This window comes from Sciurus carolinensis, chromosome 10, assembly GCF_902686445.1.
Source record: "Sciurus carolinensis chromosome 10, mSciCar1.2, whole genome shotgun sequence".
Classification (NCBI taxonomy): Eukaryota; Metazoa; Chordata; class Mammalia; order Rodentia; family Sciuridae; genus Sciurus; species Sciurus carolinensis.
The window spans coordinates 49976757-50001588 of NC_062222.1; the positions used below are offsets into that span (position 1 = coordinate 49976757).

The following is a 24832-nucleotide window of genomic DNA, read 5'->3' on the forward strand; positions in this document are numbered from 1 at the left end:
AAACCTTCAAATAGTATGCATTTTGACACATCATACCTAAGTAGAGTATAACTTCTCATTCTTCTGGTTGTTGTTTTCAAGTCTTGCCTTTTTATTTTTCAGTCATCCATAGCCAAGACCAAAATAATACACTTCTTTGTTGTCTGCATCTAGGTTAGCAGTTCCACCACTACCCTCTGGACCCTGCATCTACACACATACATAGTTCTGTCTTTACCTGGCTTTAGGAGAGGCTACTTTGGTCTGACTACCTTTATGTATTCACCCAAACCTTTATTTCTTTAAGCTCTAAATCTCTAGACCACAGTTACCAGAATACTTCAGTGCTCCTGACCTCTCTCTGTCCCCAGCTTCTGTCTTTTAACACTGCTTTTTTCTTACTTTTTAAGGCTTTTCCACCTATCTAATATTATACATGTTATATAAGTAGGAGGGCCTTATAAACTCTTGTCTGTTATAATGCCACAACAGAAAATTAAAATGTTACTACTCAATACACTGAATTTATGATCTCTGAAAGATGTGTATAGTGGAAAAATAACAATAAAAGAAGTAAATAAATTATATCTGAAGTATATAGTTTCATTTGACTTCTTTATACTCTTTAATTTGTTTTTTAGTTTAAATAAAATCTAAGCCAAGTTAAAGGAACCCAAGGCTTCCATTCTACTATCTCCATTTCTTTATAGTTCTTTAACATATTTTCCTTACATAATTATTAAGAAATGTTAATTTGTTCATTTTTAAGATAATATGGAAACTAAATAGCATATTTTACCTTAAATATTTTTGTGTATTTTCATCCTTTTATAATCCATATGCACTGTTCTAGAAAAGAAAATCAGAATATGTGCTTATAAAATAGTATCTGTTATATTCAGGATAGTCAAGATATTCAAAGCCAACTTTTAAAAAGATATATATATTAATAATATAGTAAAACTTGGTGAAATTTTTACTTTATTGAAAATTTGAATCTATGAATCTTAGTTTCAGGATAAATAAATACATTGTCAAGTTTTAGATAAGAGCCAGGTATAGATCTGGTATTTGCCAAATTTTCAGTGTTGCATAAAGGATTTTCTTTGACTTTTAAAATTCTGGAAATAACTCACATGCAAACATGATGATTCTTATCAGTAGATTTGTAATGACGGCATATAGAACTTAAACTTTTGTGTCAGTCCCCGTAGAAGCAGATATTCTGCCTTCAAATTTGAATTTGAAGAGCAGAGTAGCACATAAGATTTCATTAACTTTAATCACTCTGCTTAGAATGAGGCTAAGATTTTAGTACTGCTTGCCTACATACATTTTTAAAAAATAATCCAAGAAATATTATTATTGGAGCAATGTTTAGGCTAATAAATTTGTGGAGAAAAATCATTAAATGAATTTTGTCAGTTGATTTATTAGCTATAGTATATGTTCAAAGTATGATATAAAAAATTCTGTTGAATTCGTTTACTAATATTTTGACTTAGTTTGTGTTATGCCTAAGTAAAAGTAACTTGGGCTTTTAATATATATGTGTGCGTTTGTGTGTATATATATGTATGTATATATTTGTGTATATATGTAGAAAACTTCTTTTTAATATTACTTCATATAATTTTAAAGTATTCATTTAAATTTTATACTAATGTTAACAATTTTGTGTTATGTTCAGAAAAATATAATAAATGTTTAATATTTATTAGTGATATTTATAGGTAAAGGAACAAAAAACTATTCTTTATTACTAAGCCTTAATCAGTAGAGGCATGGTATGTTTGAATGTTTAGAAGAAATAATTTTAGATTCTGTTTTATACTTTTCTTGGTACCATCACAAATTATGATTGTTTATATTACTATTTAAATACACATCAGTATTACTGCCTAAGATGATCTTACATCAATATTTTCTTTTAATTCACAGAGATTAAAAGATGTTGGTGGAGAATCATTTTATCCATTACTTGAAGATGAGTGAGTATATATATATATATATATATATAAAATCTCATTTTATACTTTTATTTTCTTTTATATTATTGTAAGACATTTACGTTTTTCTTTAAAAGTGCTTTCTAAATAGAACATTTAAAATGATGTTTAGTTTATTAGAATCTTGTGCTGTTTTGTCAATATTTTTGCTTTTGTTCCTCTTTACAGTCAGTCTAATTTGCCTCATTCAAACAGCAATAATGAATTGTCTGCAGCTGCCACTCTCCCTTTAATCATCCGGGAGAGGGACACCGAGTACCAACTAAACAGAATTATTCTCTTTGACAGACTACTAAAGGTAAGGATTATAAATTACAAAGTGTTAACAATAGCACATACACAATTTTTAATACTTTAATTCTTAGTGAATTGTGATGTCATGAGAAGACTAATTTTTTGTGACCTATCTTCTCTGATTAACTTTAATTATAAAAATGATACAAATTCGTAGTAAGAAAAATTGAAAAGTAAAACAAAATGTGAGAACATATGCAAAATATGTTACATAAAGGATATTTTTTCTTTTTTAAAGAAGACTTAAAATTAGTGGAAAACCACCACTATTGAAAGAGATAAGTGGATAAAGTACATAATACAAATATATAAATATTTTTGAATTCTTTATCCTTAGTAGAAGTGAAAAAATTAAAATTAATATAGTACTTTTTTCCATATCAAAGTCAAAAAGTAAACAAAGGCATATGGAGATTGGAATTGATTCTTTTAGAATAATTCTGAATTGACTGAACATTTTCTAAAGTAATTTTGAGGTATATATCAAGAACTCAAATATCCTCTGTTCTACTAATTCTCTTCTAGAAATCTCTCATAAAATTTAAATTTATAAAAGGAGAAATTCATATGCAACATATATAAGTAGCCACATCCATCACTAGATTTTAACAAAATCCTTTATGTACATTATCTTGTTTAACCCATATGAGGCTGGTACCCTAATTCTCTATATGACTCATTCATAATCTACCCAGAGCACAAAATAAAAAGGAAATTAAAAACAGTTAAAATAAGCTCCTCTTTTTAATTATATTTTACAAATTTTGGAGACAGTTGAGGTCCATTCCACTGCTTATTTTTATAAATGAAACCAGTCCCAGTGATTAGAGATACTTAGAAATTTATTCTAGAACACTTCATCATTATCTCTGGCATATCAAGAACTAAAAGGTAGAACTTAAGTTGAAATTTTTGTATTTCTTTTATGCTGTTATTTTTATTATTTTATTTGACAAAATACACATATTGATAGGGTACAATGTGACTTTTTAATACATTTCTGCATTGTATGTTGTTTGAATCAAGGTAAGCATAGCCCTCTTCTCATCATTTCTTTGTGATGAAAACAGTCAGTGTCCTTTCTTCTAACTTTTTTTGGAATGGGTAATACATTATTGTTATTTCTAGTCACAGTACTATGCAAAAGAACACAAGAATTAATTTCTCCTTTCTAACTGTAACTTGATAAATATTGACCAATATCTCTTCCTCACCACTACAGTCCCAAGCTTCTAGTAACCACTATTTTACTCTAAATTTCTATGAGATCAGCATTTTTAGATTTCACCTATGAGTGAGATCATGTGATATTTGTCTTTCTGTGCCTGGCTTATTTCACTTACCACCTGTATTCCTGTTCCTACCTTGTGATCACAAGTGACAGAATTTCATCCTTTTAAGCCTAATTAGTCTTGTGTGTGTGTGTGTGTGTGTGTGTGTGTGTATGTGTGTACACCAAATTTCTTTATCCATTCTTCATTTGATAAACACAGGTTGAGTCCTTTCCTTGACTATTATGAATAGTGCTATAATAAACATGAGAGTGAAGATGTCTCTTTAACATTCTGATCACCTTTGAATAATCAGCAATGGATCATATGATAGGTCTATTTTTTAATATTTTGAGGAAATTCTGTTTTGTTTTCTAGAATGGCTTTAGTAATTTACATTCCCACCAAAAGCATCTAATTGTTCCATTTTCTCCACATCCTCAGCAGAACTTATTATATTGTCTTTTTAATAGTAGCCAGGGTCCTTTCAACTGTGCTGGTATCAGAAAGCCTCAGACTTGGTCTCCATCACAAGCATTCCAAGGGGGTTTGTCTATTTGTAGCTGTTGTAAATGGGATTACTTTCTCAGTGTAGTTTTCAGATAATTTACTATGGGCATATAGAAATGCTACTGGGTTCTGTATGTTCATTTTGTATCTTGGAAAACTGCTGAATTCATTTATTAGTTTCAATAGTTTTTTGCAAACAGTTATTATTTAGTTTCCTCCTTTCAATTAGTATGTCCTGTATTTCTTTTTCTTGCCTGGTTGCTCTGACTAGAACTTTCAGTACTGTGTTGAATGAAAGTAGTGAAAGTGGACATCTTTGTCTTATTCTAGATCTTCAAAAGAAAGCTTTCAACATTTTTCTGTTCAGTATGTTAACTCTTTTACATAAGGCCTTTGTTATATTTAGGCACATTCCTTCTGTACCTAATTTGTTCAGTCTTTTATTACAGAAGGACTGTTGGATTTTATCAAATTTTTTGCATATGTTGAGATGATCATATGATGTTTGTCTTTCATTCTATTAGTGTGGTACTAAGTGGTATCCCACTTAATTAATTTGTGTATATAGAACCATCCTTTACATCCCACTAGATCATGGTGAATATTTTGAATATGTGGTTGCATTCAGTTTGATAGAAATTTAAGGATTTTTTTCATCAAGGATATTAGTCTTTTATTTTATTTATTTGTTTCCTTGTCTGGTTTTGATATCAGGGTAATACTGTCCTCAAAGAATGTGTTTGGAAGATTTCTTCCTTTTTATTTTTAGTTTTTCATAAATATTTTGAGAATAATTGGTATTAGTTCTTCTTTAAATATTTTATAGAATTCAAACATTTGGTCTTTTCATTGATAGGGGAATTTTTTGTCATTGATTCAATCTTGCTATTTGTAATTGGTCTTTTCAGATTTTCCATTTCTTTATAATACAGTCTTTGAAAGGATATGTGCCCAGAATTTCATTCATTTCTTCTAGGTTATCAAATTTGTGGGAGCATAACTTTCATAATAGTCTTTAATGATTCTTTTCATTTCTGTGGTATCAATTGTAGCATCTCTTTTTTTCACACTTGATTTTATTTATTTGAGTCATCTCTCTTTTTCCGTCAGTCTAAGGGTTTATCAGTTTTGTTTATCTCATTGAGAAACCAATTCTTCATTTCCTCAATCTTTTTGTATTGCCATTTAGCCTATTTCATTTGTTTCTTTTCTGATATTTATTATTTATTTTTATAATTTGGGTTTGTTTTGCTCTTATTTTCCTAATTCCTTTAGATATAGTGATAACTCGTTTTTTTGTTTGTTTGTTTGTTTGTTTTTTGTTTTTTTGAGGTGTTTCTGCTTCTTTGCTGCATTGTTTGCTGTAAACTTCCCTCTTGGTACCATGTTTACTCTATTCCATAGATTTTATTATATTGTTTCTGTTATTTGTTGTAAGGAATTTAAAAGTTTCCTTCTTTTTTTATTATGAATTCATTTTTTATTCTTTTTTTTAAATTTATTTTTATCATAAACAAATGGGATACATCTTGTTTCTCTGTAACACATGAAGTAGAGGCATACCATTTGGGTAATCATACATTTACCTAGGGTAAAGTTTTTGAATCATTTTGTTAATTTTTTTCCTTCCCCCACCCCTCCCACCCATCTTTTCCCTCTATACAGTCCCTCCTTCCTCCATTCTTGCCCCCCTTCAACCCCCCATTATGTGTCATCATCCGCGTATCAGTGAGATCATTTGTCATTTGGTTTTTTGAGATTGGCTTATCTCACTTAGCATGATATTCTCCAGTTTCATCCATTTGCCTGCAAATGCCATAATTTTATTATTTTTATGGCTGATTAATATTCCATTGTATATGTACCACAGTTTCTTTATCCATTCGTCAGTTGAAGGGCATCTAGGTTGGTTCCACAATCTGGCTTTTGTGAATTGAGCAGCTATGAACATTGTTGTGGCTGATCTCTGTAGTATGCTGATTTTAAGTCCTTGGGTATAGGCCAAGGAGTGGGATAGCTGGGTCAAATAGCAATTCCATTCCAAGTTTTCTGAGGAATCTCCACACTGCTTTCCAGAGTGGCTGCACTAATTTGCAGCCCCACTAGCAATGTATGAGTGTACTTTTTCCCCCACATCCTCTCCAACACCTACTGTTGCTAGTATTCTTGATAATCGACATTCTAATTGGGGTGAGATGGAATCTTAGGGTTGTTTTGATTTGCTTTTCTCTTATTACTAGAGATGTTGAACATTTTGTCATATATCTGTTGATTGCTTATAGATCTTCTTCTGTGAAGTGTCTGTTCATTACCTTAACCCATTTGTTGATTGGGTTATTTATATTCTTGGTGTAGAGTTTTTTGAGTTCTTTATATATTCTAGAAATTAGTGCTCTATCTGAAGTATGAGTGGCAAAGATTTTTTCCCACTTTGTAGGCTCTCTCTTCACATTCTTGATAGCTTCCTTTCATGAGAGAAAGCTTTTAAGTTTGAATCTATCCTAGTTATTGATTCTTGCTTTTATTTCTTGTGTTATGGGAGTTCTGTTAAGGAAGTCTGATCCTATGCCAACAAGTTGAAGATTTGGACCTACTTTTTCTTCTATAAGATGCAGGGTCTCTAGTCTGATTCCAAGGTCCTTGATCCATTGTGAGTTGATTTTTGTGCAGGGTGAGAGATAGGGGTTTAGTTTCATTCTGTTGCATATGGATTTCCAATTTTCCCAGCACCATTTGTTGAAGAGGCTATCTTTCCTCCATTGCATATTTTTGGAACCTTTGTCTAGTATGAGAAAATTGTATTTATTTGGGTTTGTGTCCATGTCCTCTATTCTGTACCATTGACCTACCTGTCTAGTTTGGTAACAATACCATGCCATTTTTGTTACTATTGCTTTGTAGTATAGTTGAAGTTCTGGTATTGCGATACCCTCTGCTTCACTCTTCCTGGTAAGGATTGCTTTAGCTATTCTGGGTTTCTTATTCTTCCAGATGAATTTCATAATTGCTTGCTCTATTTCTGTGAAGTACATCATTGGAATTTTAATTGGAATTGCATTGAATCTGTATAGCACTTTTGGTAGTATGGCCATTTTGATAATATTAGTTCTGCCTATCCAAGAACATGAGGGATCTTTCCATCTTCTAAGATTTTCTTTAATTTCTTTCTTTAGTGTTCTGTAGTTCTCATTGTAGAGGTCTTTCACCTCTTTTGTTAGATTGACTCCCAAGTATTTTATTTTTTTCGAGGCTATTGTGAATGGGGTCGTTTTCCTAATTTCTCTTTCTGAAGATTCATCACTTATGTATAAAAATGCATTGGATTTATGAGCATTGATCTTGTAACCTGCTATTTTACTGAATTCACTTATGAGTTCTAAAAGTTTTCTGGTGGAATTTTCTGGTTCCTCTAAATATATAATCATGTCATCAGCAAATAGGGATAGTTTGAGTTCTTCTTTTCTTATTCCTATCCCTTTAATTTCCTTGGTCTGTCTAATTGCTCTGGCTAGAGTTTCGAGGACAATGTTGAATAGAAGAGGTAAAAGAGGGCATCCCTGCCTTGTCCAGTTTTTAGGGGGAATGCTTTCAGTTTTTCGTCATTTAGAATGATATTGTCCATGGACTTAGCATAGATGGCCTTCACAATGTTAAGGAATGTTCCCACTATCCCTATTTTTTCTAGCGTTTTGAGCACAAAGTGGTGTTGTATTTTATCAAATGCTTTTTCTGCATCTATCGAAATAATCATGTGATTCTTGACTTTAATTCTCTTCATATGGTGAATTACATTTATTGATTACGGAATGTTGAACCGACCTTGCATCCCTGGGATAAAACCCACTTGATCGTGGTGCACTATCTTTCTAATATATTTTTGTATGCGATTTGCTAAGATTTTGTTGAGAATTTTTGCATCAATGTTCATTAAGGATATTGGTCTGAAATTTTCTTTCCTCGATGTGTCTCTGTCTGGTTTAGGTATCAGGGTGATTTTGGCTTCATAGAATGAGTTTGGAAGGATTCCCTCCTCTTCTATTTCATGAAATACTTTGAGAAGTATTGGAATGAGCTCTTCTTTAAAGGTTTTGTAGAACTCGACTGAGAACCCATCTGGTCCTGGACTTTTCTTTGTTTGTAGGCTTTTGATGACTTCTTCTATTTCATTACTTGAAATTGATCTATTTAAATTTGTATATCCTTCTGATTCAGTTTAGGTTAATTCATATGTCTCTAGAAACCTGTTGATGTCTTCGAGGTTTTCTGTTTTCTTGGAGTAGAGATTTTCAAAATAGCTTCTAATTATGTTTTGTATTTCACTTGTGTCTGTAGTGATATTTCCTTGTTCATTCTGAATTTTAGTAATTTGAGTTTTCTATCTCCTTCTCTTTGTTAGTGTGGCTAAGGGTTTATCAATTTTGTTTATTTTTTCAAAGAACAAACGTTTTATTTTGTCAATTTTTTTGACTGTTTCTTTTGTTTCAATTTAGTTGATTTCAGCTCTGATTTTAACTATTTCCTATCTTCTACTACTTTTGGTGTTGCTCTGTTCTTCTTTTTCTAGGACTTTGAGCTGTAGTGTTAGGTCATTTATTTGTTGATTTTTTTTCTTCTTCTATTGAATGCACTCCATGAAATAAATTTTCCTCTAAGTACTGCTTTCATAGTGTCCCAGAGATTTTGATATGTTGTTTCTTTGTTCTCATTTACCTCTAAGAATTTGTTTAGTTCCCTCCTAATGTCTTCTGTTATCCTTTCATCATACAATAGCGTATTATTTAATCTCCAGGTGTTGGAGTAGTTTCTGGTTTTTACTCTGTCATTTATTTCTAAACTCAATCCATTATGATCTGATAGAATAGAAGGTAGTATATCTTCTTGTACTTGCTAACATCAGCTTTCTGGCATAAAATATGGTCTGTTTTACCTAAGGATCCATCTGCTGCTGAGAAAAAAGTGTATTCACTCTTTGTTGGATGGTATATTCTATAAATGTCCATTAAGTCTAAATTATTGATTGTGTTATTGAGATCTATGGTTGCTTTGTTCAATTTTTGTTTGGAGAATCTGTCCAGTGGTGAGAGATGTGTGTTAAAATCACCTAGTATTATTGTGTTGTGGTCTATTTGATTTCTGGAATTGAGAAGGATTTGTTTGATGTACATGGATAAGCCACTGTTTGGGGCATAGATATTTATGATTGTTATGTCTTGCTGATTTATGCTTCCCTTAAGCAGTATGAAATGTCCTTCTTTATCCCTTCTGACTAAGTTTGGCTTGAAGTCCACATTATCTGATGTGAGGATGAATACTCCAGCTTTTTTGGTGTGTCCGTGTGAATGGTATGTTTTTTCCCATCCTTTCACCTGTACTCTGTGGGTATCTCTTTCTATGACATGAGTCAGGCAGCAAATTGTTGGATTTTTCTTTTTAATCCAATCTGCCATTCTCTTTCTTTTGATTGATGAATTCAGGCCATTAACATTCAGGGTTATTATTGAGATATGATTTGTGTTACCGGTCATTTGGCTCATTTTTTTTTTTTTTTTTTTTTGACACGACTTGGTTTCTCCTTTATTTGGTTGTTCCTTTAGGGTAGTTCCTTCCTTTCCTGATTTGCATTGTTTTTCATCTCTTCCTCATGGAATATTTTGCTGAGAATGTTCTGTAATGCCGGTTTTCTTTTTATAAATTCTTTTAACTTTTGTTTATCATGGAAGGATTTTATTTCATCGTGAATTCTGAAGGTAAGTTTTGCTGGGTATAAGATTCTTGGTTGGCATCCGTTTTCTTTCAGGGCTTGAGGAATGTTGTTCCAGCCCTTCTAGGTTTTAGGGTCTGGATTAAAAAATCTGCTGATATCCATATTGGTTTCCCCCTGAATGTAATTTGATTCTTTTCTCTCGCGGCCTTTAAATTTTGTCTTTATTTTGTATGTTAGATATTTTCATTGTAATGTGCCTTGTTGTTGGTCTGTTGTAATTTTGTATATTTGGAGTCCTATAACCCTCTTGTACTTGATTTTCCATTTCATCCTTCAGATTTGGGAAATTTTCTGATATTATTTCATTGAATAGATTATTCATTCCTTTGGTTTGTTTCTCTAAGCCTTCCTCAATCCCAATAACTCTTAAATTTGACCTTTTCATGATATCCCATAATTCTTGTAGATTCTGTTCATGATTTCTTACCATCTTCTCTGTTTCGTCAACTTTGTTTTCACGATTAAATATTTTGTCTTCAATGTCTGAGGTTCTTTCTTCCAGGTGTTCTCTCCTATTGTTTATGCTTTCTATGGAGGTTTTAATTTGGTTTATTGTTTCCTTCATTTCAAGGATTTCTGTTTTTTTTTTTTTTTCAATATCTCTAACTTTTTATTGAAATGATCTTTTGCTTCCTGTATTTGCTCTTTTAACTGTCAATTGGTGTGATCATTCAATGCCTGCATTTGCTCTTTCATCTCCTTGTTTGCTTCCCTGATCATTTTAATTATGTATATTCTGAACTCCCTTTCTGACATTTCTTCTGCCATGCTGTCATTGGATTTTATTGCTATATCATCTAGGTTTGTTTGGGACATTTTCTTCCCTTGTTTTCTCATATTGCTCAGGTATCTACCCCTCTAGTAGTGAAACTCTGGAATATTGCAGATTTCCTCTATTGACTAATATTGTTTCTCTAGATTTCCAGTAACTCACCTCCTGGCCTTCAGTAGCCTGAAGTTTTGGAGGAACTTGATAATTAGGTGCTCTACTAGGAAGCTGCCCCTCTATGGATGGTGGCCTTCTGGTGGGATATATTCCCTGTCAGTGGGCAGAGGCGCCTCCACTTGTTGACTGATGGTCAGCCAAAGAGGGACTAGACTGTAAACTGGGGCATGTCTGATCTGGGTTTGTGTCTCTGGTTCTGCTGCCCTGGTGGGAAAGCCTTGCTCAGCAGGGAAGACTCACCTGATGGGGAGGTTTCGCTGGGCAGCTCTTCTGCAAGACTTTCCCTTTGCTCCAGAACTACCACCTGTACTGGGAAGTCCTCCTCTGTGATGTTCCCAGGGGTTCTGACCTACCGCCTGAGCTGGGGAGCCTGGCCCTGCGAGGGACTCCCTCACTGAGCAACCTTCCTCTCATACATTCCCTGGGGACCAGAGCTACTGCCTGGGCTTTGGATCCTCTCTCTGCATTCAAAGCCTCTCGCTGTGTGGCCCTCCTCTGCAGTTCTCCCGGTTGACTGGGTTCTCAGCTCCAGCAAGGGAGTCTCATTGGACCACTCTACTCTACGCAGTAGTCCCTGCGTTTCGGGACTACTGCCCCTTCTGGGGAGCCTGACCAGTGGGAGAGACTCACCTGGTGGCTCTGAGTTGTTCCCAAGTCTCTCAATACCTCCTATTCTTGACTCCTGGGTCTTGTCAAATTCCTCTTGCCTCCTGTAGGTATCTCAGGAAGGGAGCTGCCCTTCCAATGATGATGGCCACACCCTCAGAAATAATTCAAAATGCCTGCACCAGCCTATAAAGAAGCCTCTTGCTAGCTCCCCTATGCAGGCGGGCTGGCTTGTCTGCTGGCTTGCTCTGCAGTGGTGACAGACCTCGGTGTGGTGGTCAGGCGAGGTCGCTCATTGATGGTGTCTGCCTTTGGCCTGGTGGTTGGGCAGGTTGTCTGCCTGCTGCCTAGCTCCACAAGGCAGGCGGGTTGGGTGCCCGCCTGCTACCTCCACAATGTGGGCGACCTGACTCACCCACCTAAAAATTTCCTTCTTAATTTTGTCTTTGATCCATTGGTTGTTCAGAAGCATGTTTAATTTCCATGTATATGTATGGTTTCCAAAGTTTTTCTAGTTATTGATGTCTAGTTCTATTGCACTATGATAGGAAAAATAAATACTTGGTATGATTTTAATTTTTGAATTTTCTAATTTCTTTTTTTATATCATAGGCTTATCCATATAAAAAAAATCAAATTTGGAAAGAAGCAAGAATTGACATTCCTCCTCTAATGAGGGGTTTAACGTGGGCTGCTCTTCTGGGAGTTGAGGTAAAAATGAAAAGAGAAGTTTAGAACCTGACTAATAAGTAGTGCTAATAAAAGAGAAAAGAAGAGTGTTTACACATATGCTTTTAAATTATTAGAAAATTATATAGTAAATATGAATATTAGAATATTTGGCTATTTTAAGTAGAAAGAATACATATGAAAAGAATTAAATAGAAAAATGTACTTAAAGATTTGTTTGGTTTATGCTGTTAAACGTTTATTTAAAGGTGCTCACATAAAATCTTCCTTTATCCTCTTGTAGATATCTACTACGAACAACTAAAAATTATTGTTTTTAATCCTTTCCGGAACTTTATTAGTAGAATTTTCTTTGTTTTATTCTTGAGTGCTTTGATGAAAGTCTACAAAAATATTTGAATTTTGTGTACAAGAATGTCTATGGTCCGTGTAATATATTAATTATTAGTATTATAGGACTTATAATACTCAAGTCCAAGAGGATTTTTGTTGTTGGATTGTCTAAATCTCTCATTGAATAGGCGTCCAAAAGAAATTGACACAGCAAATAATGTCACCAAATCCCTGGATTTTTTCTCTACATGATGATGAGCCAGAAAAAAATAAGAATTTCTTAATGCTTGGTCCTATAGATTATGACCAAAATTTGAAGTAGTTTATTAATATGTTCTTCTGTATTAACAAAACTGAAAAATATAAATGATCCCATTAGTACCAAATACTTCTGTAATTCATGATATGCAGTCAATCCCAAACCTTTGTTTCTAGGCACTATACCACTACTTCTTTGAAATGTTTTAGTTTTTCTTTGTTTACTGACTTTAACAGAAATTTTTCTTTTAAGATGTCCCCCCCAAAAATCTCTATATTTCTTTATGAAATTTGGTATTTAAAAGTTAATAATGAATAGAAAACAAAAAAGCTGTGTCATATTATACTCTGTAACTAAGTGAGTCACAGAAGTTTTTTACTTTTTGGTCTCTGCAATTCCCAAGTCTGCTTCAGCAAAATAGCTTTTATCATTCACTGTTAAAGACACACAGAATTACTCTAAGGTTGAGGTATAATATACTTGGGTTTGAATACACCTATATTGGGTAGGTTTTCAAAGACAGGTATTTTTAAGAAATAGGTTTTTTCTATGCCTATCCACAATTTAAAAATATGAAATCTATGAAATGTTGCAAAATGTGAAAATTTTTGAGTACTGACACACTGCTCAAAAAGTCATGTTTGGGAGTACTTCAGGTTTTGGATTTTTTTCAGATAGTGCAGTTTATGCCAATATTCCAAAATCAGAAAAACTCCAAAGTCTGTCAATTGTCATTTCTGGTCCCAAACATTTAGAATAGGAGATATTTATCATGTATTATCAATTTTATTAAGGATATTAACATTTTATTTTTTTCAGGGAGCTATTCATGCCAAGTATGATGCAATTGATAAAGATACACCAATTCCTACAGATAGACAAGTAAGATTTTAAGTAATGTAAGATAACTCTGCCCAGTGTTAAAATTTTAGAAAAGCATGAGGAAATCTTCCTTTCTTTATTAATACTCAGCTGCTCTTATGCTTATAGATTAATGAGTTAGAACAACATTTTGTAGTACTTTAGATCAAGTAACCATTTTAAAAAAATAATAATTCTTTTCCTGAAAATTTTGTGTACTTTCCTTAGGCCAGTCAATAAAGGAAGATATCTTGAACACTATTAATACGTGTTGTTTCAAAAGCAATGGTCTATTTCCCTGATTTAGATAAACATAGAACTTCTTTGTTGTTTCCAGAGATTAATAAAAAATGTTTAAACTTTTTATGAAATTTATGAAGTTGAAATGAACTGGAATTTATATTATGCTCACTCCTCTTATTTATTTAAGGATTAAAGGTAGGGGTTTTTAAGGGATCACTTTGTCATAATTACACCTTATTACTTTACTATTTCTGTAGATTGAAGTGGATATTCCTCGCTGCCACCAGTATGATGAGCTATTATCATCACCAGAAGGTCATGCAAAATTTAGGCGTGTATTAAAAGCTTGGGTAGTATCTCATCCTGATCTTGTGTACTGGCAAGGTAATTTATTATTTTTAAGACTTTTCTTGGAGTATTAGGAGCTTATTGTGTGACTGACAATTTGTAAATTTAAAACTAAGTATCAAACATCCTGCTTTAAGAAGAGCCAGCACTAAATCTCTGATTCACTTTAGAGAGGTATATAGGTGAACATCTTTTTTTTAAACTTTGTGGAAAGCAGACATCATTTAAATACTCTATTTTTGAAATTAAACAATCTTGCAATCACATTGATTGGAAAAGTGGAATATTTGGATCTTTTGTAATCTCCGTGGATACAATCTTAATACTTACACAAATATTAAAATAGTATGCTGCAAACAATTTTGGATTACTTGAGATGTTTATTAATCATTCCTAAATTATGCTAATCATAGTTATGAGAAACTAAAGCATAAATTCTTACCTTAAACTGCTCATTTTACTTATTGCCTTCTTGTTTTCCTTTAATTTTTTTAGCTTTTGCTATTATTATTTTTAGTGGTCATTAAAAAATTTATAAATTAGAATCCCATTCCATGTTTTTGAATGTTTTGATATAACGGTTGTTTTTATATTTCTGCTTTTTACTTAAAAAAAATGTAAGTGTTATTTTTCCTGACTTCATGTGTCAGAGGTATTCTATGTCCTCCTAATTTATTGTAGGTAGATTTAGGTGCATTTTTTTTTCAACTTGACAACATATGAACAGCATTATTATCAATAAACTAAATATATTAGATGTTTGTATTTCACTTCACAAATTTTAAAGAATTTCAAAAAGTAATTCCAGAGAAAAAGGACATAAGGTATCTTCCATCTCCTAGATGAGAAAACATGCCTGAAGATGTTAAGTTATTGCTAAGATCACAGAGTTAGTAGCAGAGACGGGACCATATTCCAAGCCTTCTGACATTTTTGTTTTTCTACTGCCATATTGCTCTTTACCTCATAATAATATTGTTAAGAATAACTGATTTGTTTTTGACACTTGCCATGTTTCAGACACTTTTAGATATTGCTCACAATAACTCAAGAAGGAATGCATGTCTGGGTGGGTAATACTTATGATGCTTAACCTTTTGGGAGGTAATGCAGAGAACTGAGTAAGGTATGTGCCTACAATTCCAATGGGTTATTCATTTGACTCCTTTGTTCCAACCCCTCTGCATCAGGTCTTGACTCACTTTGTGCTCCATTCCTCTATCTAAATTTCAATAATGAAGGTAAGGTTCTTTATCATGAGTATTATGCTAAAATATTTGGTTGAAAGATAAAAGGTTTTTGTTTTAATGTTCTTCCATTCTATTTTGTAAATACTATGAAATTTTGTGAAAGCGTGTTAGATTCATCTTAGAGGACGTAAAGGATTAATTTGTTACTGGAGAGTTTTAGTTGTAACAACACTATGATTAGAGATTTGTGGGAATTAAATTGATTATTCTAAATTCATTCACCTACATTGGTGACCATTTTTATGAAACTTGAGAGAAGATTTTGAGTTCTCTAGGGATTAGTTTTAACCTAAGGATACTTTTTAAAGCATTTATAATCACTCTTGGCTGTATTTTTCCTTGATCTTGTATCTCCAAAATGTGTCAGTTCAAACACACCATTTACTCTTCCTGACCTATAGCACTTTGTATTTCAGGAAATTTATCTTGTGTCTATTTTGTATTTGAGTAACTTACATATTAATATTTTAATACTGTTTTGATAGCTTTTTGGTTAATGATAGGTTTTTATTTTCTGCCCATTTATTACCTTTTTATAGTAGATTTTTCAATAAATATTTATTGGATTTAATTGATTCAAATTTCAAGCTCCTAATTATAAATCACATATAGAGCATTTATTGTATATTGCATTAATTTCGATATGTAATCTCATAATCTCTATTTTTTCAAATTCTATTTCATATCAGAATTTTCATAGATTTCTGGAATTGAGTAGCGATAACATAATCCCAAAGAACTAAAATGTCATATTTGAATGGTTTTAAAAATAGGCTATTTTCTGATATTTTCACTCATTAATATAGACTAGAGCTTTTGCTGTGTTTAGTTTGGCATATTAAATTATCAGTCATATTGATCCAAGAGTAATAAGGGATCTGAGTCTTGAAAAAATAGGTTATTCCTAGTATTCTTAAATCCTAAAGTTTACAGACTCTTGTTTGCATCAGCATTAATTAAAGATTATAAGGTTTGTAGATATAATTAATATGATCAAGTTGAGAAATTCTAAAAATGCATAAAGTTCTGATAATAAAAGTTGTTATTGTGGGATGATTGCCCCAGTAATTTGAATTTGAAGTTACTAGAATAGTTATCTTTCAGTGTCTAAAATGTTTTCTATTTTAAAGAACTGGGGCTTTTTTCCCTTTAGTTTTGTATTTCTAGCACTGAATACCATAACCATTGTTTAACCGAAGATTCAAAGAATATGTGCTAAGTAAGTGAGTGACAGCTTGTCATTTACCTTATTAACCAATATTTTATCTGCCTTATTCTTTCTTAGCTTTGGCTTATGCATGTATGTCTGCTTTTATTCCCAAATACCTATATAATTTCTTCTTGAAAGACAACTCGCATGTAATACAAGGTAAGCAAATAACTTATCTTTGTGCAGGCAAAGAACGTATATAAAAAATAACCAATAGTCAATTTAATTTATGGTTTTGACCCATAAAATGTAGTGATGACCCATCACTAAAATTCATAAAGAGAAATGAGAAAGTTTTGTCTTTCTCCAAATCCATAAAAAATCATATTTCTAAATGAGTACTTAATATCTAATCTCAATTCAGTTCAAATGCAGGCATGATAGTTTAAAAAAATTAGAGGTTACTTTTTGTCTCTCTCGCAATTAAAATTGTCTACAAAAAGCATTATCATGGAACAAGCCTCGAGTAAATTAGAAAAAGTTTAAACAGTATTTAAATGTGTGAGTATTGAAAACACTTCTCATTCATCTCATTCCCAATGCTTAAACACCCAAAATATACTTCCCCTTTCTTCACTTCCCTAACACACATTTTCTCTCTCAGAGTACAAGTCAGAGTATAACTAATTTATCAGTTCATTCAGGCTAACTTCAGCTGCTTTCAAACTTCTAATATAATTTATGGACACCTTTTTGGAACTAGTATAACAGAAGTTAAAAATATATATTTTTGAATCAAACAAATGTTTCAGATTTAAGCTTCATTGCTTATTGTGTGATATAGGACAAAAACCAATTTCTCTGTATATAATTTTCCTCACATCTAAAATGAAAGATTATTTGTAAATGTTAAACATAATAAAAATTTTAAAAACCTAGCACATGAAACATTCAGTAACTGCTATTATTTATTTATGTTCACGTTACTATTATTACTATTTTTACACAAATACCATCATTACCATGGCATTACATACTGTTTTATGTTTTCTTTTTTTCAATATGGTTCTAAATGTTTTAAGGACATGGTATTTTCTTAAGTTTTGTATTTCTTTTAGAACAGAACACAAAACTGCTCAAATAGTCTCCCATTTGCCATTTTTATGACAATTATAAAGAATTTGAATTGGTGCTGGGTTTTATTTATATCCTGATGGTTTGAGGTGTTGTTCAGTTTGAAGAGATGAAGTAGGAAAACTAGATTTACAAAATTTTGAGTAAGTTGGATCTTAATTAGTAATGTGTTTACTTGAATGGAAATGAATATTAAATTAAAGAAGCAGTCGTTTTTGTCAGCCTTTGCACTGCTGGGATGAAAAGACCTAAAAAAACAATTTTAGAAGAGGAAAAGTTTATCAGAAGGCTCATGGTTTTAGAGGTCTCACTACTTAGACAGCCGGCTCCATTCCTTTGGGCTTGAGGTGAGGCTGAACATCATAGCAGAAGAGTGTGGTGAAGGGAAGGGGCTTACATGATGATCAGAAAGCAGAGAGAATCCACTTGCCAGATACAAAATATGTACCCCAAAATCATCCCCCCAGTGATCCACCTCCTCCAGCCACAGCCTACCTGCCTTCAGTTACCAGTTAATCCCATCAGGGATTAATGCTCATAACCCAATCCTTTCTCCTTTGAACCTTCTTGCATTGTCTCACATATGAGTTTTTGGGGAACACCTCACATCTAACCCATAACAGTGATCAATATAATAGGAAAATAGAAAGAAACAAAGAAAAATAAAAACAAAAAGATAAAACACTAAAAGCAAAAAAATATAGCTAAATAGCTTAGCAAATACAATTATGTTTTACAGGATTTTATTAGAATATAGTAAAAAAATGAAAATCTTTAAAAAAAATTTTGTGTTTATAAGGAAACCACGTGATCACGCATGCATCTCTGTGTTTACAATGTGGGTAGGTTCTAAGTATTGAAGTAATGATTCAATGTCTTCATGTTAGTTTTGAAAGTACCCTCTATTGACTTATATTTAGAAATGTTTGATCTGATATGGATATGCCCAATTCTTTGCACATTCCTACCACAGGGACTTTTATAAAGTTGAGATTGATGTGAGAATGCTTTTTAAAAAGTTTGACTTTTTGCTTTTACTTTTTATAATTAAGGAGAAATGTATTTTATAGGAAGTAAATTGCTCTTTGCTTATAGGTTAATTTAGTAAGGCCATCCACTTCAAGGGTCATGTAATACCATCTTCAGACATTTTGTGAAGTTTTATAGAGTGACCCCAGACCTTATTAATAGGGATGTGCCCCATACTTATCCATAGTATTCTTATTACCCTTAGCAGTGATGTTTATTATAGAATTGACATTGCATTCCTTTAAAATTACAATGACACCAGATCTAGCTCAGTGGTAGAGTACTTGTCTAGTACACAGGGATGCCCTGGGCTAAATTCCCAATACTAGAAAAAAAAAAAACTTAAAATAGAAGATTACAGTAACACTAAAATGAGTAATTTTAATGACATCTTGGATAATACCAGGAGATCTCAGAGAATAAGCAATGTAAATAATCAGTCAAATGTGACAAAAGACAAGTTGAAAAGATTAAAGGTAGAAAATAGGTTAGTATTTCTTCAGTACAAATAGTAATTTCTTAATCATTAGTTAAACATGTCAACAATATAGTACTGCTGTTTTTAAAGCTAACATGGAACAATAATGTTTAGTGAACTGTCCTTATAAAATCCTAGATGCTATCCTTTTCTATATTTGCCAAGCCCTTACAGTGCCGAGCTAGATTCCTATACTTTAGATGAAAATATTTAGGGAATACTAAAATAAACAATTACTATAGGACTTAGACTATTCATTACATAGTTGGATGTTGCCTGGCCAGAGATAAACAGCTCTCAAAGGGCCATATTAGATGTCTTCTAGATACTTGTTTCTATTTTGACTCCATATAGATTTCTTTTACAAAATGTGGAATTTATTTACCTCTAAAAATTTTGTTTTCCAAAAATTGTTTCGTATGTCAGATGGAAATATATTATATGTTGCATATATAATGAATTTCCAACATGAAGAGTATTTCATACCTGTTCCTACAGACTTTTAAAGATATGTTAAAAGGCTTAGTTACAAATAAGCAAAACAAGATCTTCTTTAAATTATTAAAATATAAGAGAAATACCATGTACACAATGACTTGAAAAGACTTGTCAGAAAGGCCAAAAGGACTTATATTTACTTGATTAATCAGTAATGTATTTAGCATCTAACATTATAATTGAGGCCTCTCACAAACTATTGCTTTTTTTCTAGTTTTATTTTTTGTTATTTTTATAAATTTTTGAATTATTAGTTAATTCTTGAATTAACTATTAATGAATCTAAGTTTGAGTCTTTTTAAACCATAATAGATGTTCTTCAATATTATGCAGAAAAATTTGGCATGTATATTTTCCCAAGAAACATTGGAAAAGCTGTTCTAAATCATTTGTTCATTTCTTGTAGTGATCACATATATTATATTGGGAAAAGGCATATTTTGATTAATTTGAGAAAGTAATTGTAATATCACTGTGCCAGACACTGCTTATTATTGAGCTTCTTAGGATAAATAACACTCAGTCCTTTTCCAAGGGGTTTCATAACACAATATGGGATGTAAATGAAAGTAAGTAAACATTGAGGCATGAAATAAGCATGCAAACTACTGTATTAGCACAGAGCAAGATGTGGAAGGATTTGTCTTTTTTATTTTTTTGTGGCAGAAGAGATGGCATGTCTGGAAAGGCTTCATAAAACAAATACTTGATGAGTTTGAAGTTTCTTGGTAAAAAGGAGGAATGACTTTATTAGGGCAAAGAATAAGTAAGAGGATTACAGTTTTGTTTAAAGTACAGAATGATTGATAATAGCCAGTAGTCAGATCTGTGTGTGGGTTAGAGAAGAGAGAAACAGGGAGCTAAGGAACTGAAACAGCCACTGATTGTTGGTTTTGTGAAAGAATGGTTTACTTTTCTTCAAAATGTTTTTTTCTGGCTTGGAACCAGAAATGTTCGGCTCTCATCTTATTGATGTCTCTCTTCGTTGTTTTTTCCTCTTTTAAACTTTAATATTTCAAAATGGTATTATTTTATATTCATGTAGATATTAAACACACACATTCTTCTCCACAAATTCTGGGGAAAATCCTAATGTATGTGAAACCAATTAGTTCAAAAGCTAATTATAACCCATTTATTGATTGGGTTCTTTGTATTTTTGGTGTAAAGTTTTTTAAGTTCTTTATAAATTTGGAGATTAGTGTTCTGTCTGAAGTATGTGTGGGAAAGATTTTCTCCCACTCAGTAGGTTCTATTTTCACATTACTGATTGTTTCCTTTGCTGGGAGAAAGCTTTTTAGTTTGAATCTATCGCATTTGTTGATTCTTGCTTGTATTTCTTGCACTATGGGGGTCTTGTTAAGGAAGTCTGGTCCTAAGCCAGCGTGATGGAGATTGAGGCCTACTTTTACTTCTATTTGGTGAAAGATCTCAGGTCTAATTCCTAGATCCTTGATCCATTTTGAATTGTTTTTCAAGAAATTAAATTTCTATATGCAATGGTGACTTGAATTACTCTCTGAAAAAAATCATTTTTATGAATATATGGTAGTAGAACTTAAAATATTTTCTATTTAAAGTTTTTTCTAAAATATATTCACTAATCTTATTCCTAAGAATTAAAATACTTTGTGCCTCTTAGAAATCAATAGAAAAATAATTTAATCGTGATACCCTGCTAGATTGACTATTTTTGATGGTTGAAAGTAACAATAACTGCAACAGATGCTGGCTGTCAACCAGGTGCCAACTTGGACAGTCCCAGGAAACCTAGGATATGTGGTCACACTACTCATAATAACTCTTTGAAGAGGAGGGAGGAAGGAAAGACAGGTATACGAAGTTCAAAGTCCAGTTGTTAAATGTGGGATATAAAAGTAAATCTCCTTTCTCACCAAACAATACCAAAGAGACAGGAGAGAATATGCAATTTCACTATAAGGATACGTATTTAGAAAAGCAGTACACTGCATATTTCTAGTTCAGTGAACTTTTTTTACCCTCTATGGATAGCTTTAGTGACAGGGTATTTAGAGATAATATGGAATACATCGAGCATATAATCTTGCCATTTTCAAGTGTCTTGTGTCATGTGAGTAAGGAGATTTTTTTTCTAATATAGTAAATGTTCTGTCTTTACCACAAATTTATGAGAATTACTAAAATAGTGTGCAAAAAAAAAAAAAAGAGAAAAGAAATAATAAAAGAAAATGGGTCCCTAATGATTACTTTTTGCTTTCTCATCTTTTGAGCCTTCTTTTCTCATTCCGTTATAAAGACTGGTGCTTCCTTTAGTAAATAGGCCAAACTTTATAGCTGGAAAATTTTGTTAATGGGAGATAATTTTAGTTTGTTTGCAATAAAAATAACTGACTTCTTTTGCATGGCATGAATCAACATGTCACCAAAGGGTTTGGTTTGGGTAGTTCTTACTTGACAAGAGATTTATGACTTGCTGCTCATTGCTCTCTACTTATATTTTTAGTATAAGCTGGCTGCCTGATGAAAAATAAAAAAACAGTTACAGAATTGAGAGTACCATTTCTGATTTGTGAGCAGAGGAAACATTTGCTTTAAATCTATCACCCAACATCTTTCATCTCTTCCTTTCTCCAGCTAAGAGAGGGAAAAGCTGAAAAACTGGTCAGAAAGGAACATATAAGGATAGCCATATGTAGGGCTTTTTGAAATTTCCTCTCTGCATATATTTTATGAATTTTCTTGAATGATAAACAGATGGCTTATTTATAAACAGCTGCACAAAAAATATGGTAGTGTTATGAAATTTTTACATTGAATTCCTTGGGGATTGTCATTTGAACGTATGTCATAAGTAAGCTGTTTTAAAGGAAAAACAGAATTTTTAATACAAAAAGATTGGAGGTGGGCTGGGGATATAGCTCAGTTGGTAGAGTGCTTGCCTCGAAAGCACAAGACTCTGGGTTCAAATCCCCAGCACTGAAAAAAAAAAAAAAAAAAAAAAGATTAGGGGAAGGAACTATTTTTTCATTTTATATCTGCAGAAAATTAAGAAGTATAAGATTTTATTAAAATGCAGAAAAAATAGATGTGATTTTGTGCAGTAGTGTAAAAAACATCACTTGAAGTTTGGGGGAAAATTTTCATAAATACCTTGATTTGTTTGAAGTATACAGGTCACCTGTAGTTGAGAAAACATTATTTCATGTTTAAGACTGTATATTCATGGTTTCATCATATAGTATTTATCTGTAGAATGCTTTGTGTTTTTCTGACCACTGACCTGTTTCTCTATAGCTATCTTTACATTCTTCCAATTTTACTTATAAATCAAAGCACATATACATTTTGATATTTTAAAAGTTATTTTAGGGGAGTTTTAAATGTTTTGTTGTTGGAGTTTTTGTTTATGTGTTTTACAGTACTGGGACTTTGACCCAGGAACACTGTGAAACACTCTACCACAGAGCAATATCTCAAGCCCTTTTTATTTTTAGACAGGGTCTTGCTATGTTGCCTAAGCTATACTCGAACTTGTGATCCTCCTCCCTCAGCCAACCCAGCAGCTGGGTTTACAAGCATGTGCCACCATGCCCAGCTTTAAATGCTTTTTTTTTTTTAAATAACTTGTAATGTGCCTTTGAGCTGACTTCATAGGTCCTACCACATCTTCCATTTTATGAGAAAAATTTTAGTAAGTATAACAGACCATACTGTATCTCATTCGAAAGCCTATTCTGTGCAACAAAAACTTATGCCAGTTTTATAAATTATATTTACATAAAGGAAACAGTGTGGCTGGGCTTGGTGGCATACTCCTGTAATCCCAGCAGCTCATGAGGCTGAGTCAGGAGGATCAAGAGTTTAAAACCAGTCTCAGCAACTTAGCAAGGCCCTTCATAACTCAGTGAGACCCTGACTCTAAATAAAATGAAAAAAGGTCTAGGGTTTTGGCCCAGTGGTTAAGTGCCCCTGAATTCAATCCCCAGTACCAAAAAATACAAATAAAGTGGTGTATAATCTGTAATAAAACATAAAATCAATGTATATATTTGTGTGGAAGGAGCACATATGGAGTCATAACTTACATAAATTCTCCCATTAGTGTTTGCTAGAACACAAGGAAAGTATTTTCATGGTAGATTAGGTCTCTTCAGTAGATTTATAGCTAAACACGTAAATCCTTGTAGTAATTAAATTTATCAGACTCAAATAGGATGATATTTAATTAACTGGAGCATAGTTGTTGAGAGTGGATTAAACCATGAATTTTAGGGTTAAAAATGAAGTTTGAATTAGAAGTTAATAACTATATACTACCAATATATAGTGGAATGCTTATGATAGCTAATGTGACAGACCTTTGTTTTCTGGAAATTGGGACCATAAACATACCATCACTAATTGGAAGGAGAACAAATGAATTTAAACCCAGATGTCTTCACTTTGATTTGTAACTCTTAAAGCTGATAGAAATTATACCTGTTTTGTTCTGAAAGGAAAAGTTGAGACAGTAGATACATAGAAGGAATTCTTCAGCAGCATGAGTAAAGTTTCACTTTAGGTCAGGAATTTGATATTCACTCTTATTATTGTATTGAGTACAATACCTCCTCTTTGCTTTTTTTAAATAATTTATTTATTTTGATTCATTGTAAACAAATGGGGTACAACTTGTTTCTCTGGTTGTATATGAAGTAGAGCTGTACCATTTGGGTAATCATACATGTACATAGGGTAATGATAATTTGTCTCATTCTATTATTTTTCCTTCCCCCACCTACCCCTCTCTTTCCTCTATACAATCCATCCTTCTAAAATTCTTGCCTCCCTCCCACCCCCCCATTATGTATCATCATCCACTTATCAGAGAGATCATTTGACCTTTGGTTTATTTTGGGATTGGCTTATCTCACTTAGCATGATATTCTCCAACTTCATCCATTTGCCTGCAAATGCCATAATTTTATTCTTCTTTATGGCTGAGTAATATTCCATTTTGTATATGTACCACAGTTTCTTTATCCCTTTATCAGTTGAAGAGCATCTAGGTTGGTTCCACAATCTAGCTATTATAAATTGAGCTGCTATGAACATTGATGTGACTGCGTCACTGTAGTATGCTGATTTTAAGTCCTTTGGGTATAGGCCAAGGAGTGGGATAGCCGGGTCAAATGCTGGTTCCATTCCGAGTTTTCTAA

General features: G+C 32.5%; 1 protein-coding gene across 2 annotated transcripts in view; it reads left to right on the forward strand.

The window, feature by feature from the left end:
* The window catches only part of Tbck (TBC1 domain containing kinase), a 264855-nt gene that overhangs the window by 77747 nt on the left and 162276 nt on the right, over nucleotides 1–24832 (forward strand). For both annotated transcript variants that reach the window (XM_047566530.1, XM_047566532.1), the window contains 7 exons: nucleotides 1921–1970; nucleotides 2157–2286; nucleotides 11992–12090; nucleotides 13481–13543; nucleotides 14023–14149; nucleotides 15304–15354; nucleotides 16649–16732. In XM_047566530.1, the coding sequence (XP_047422486.1) occupies nucleotides 1921–1970; nucleotides 2157–2286; nucleotides 11992–12090; nucleotides 13481–13543; nucleotides 14023–14149; nucleotides 15304–15354; nucleotides 16649–16732 (604 nt within the window). The remainder of the gene's footprint in view (nucleotides 1–1920; nucleotides 1971–2156; nucleotides 2287–11991; nucleotides 12091–13480; nucleotides 13544–14022; nucleotides 14150–15303; nucleotides 15355–16648; nucleotides 16733–24832) is intronic.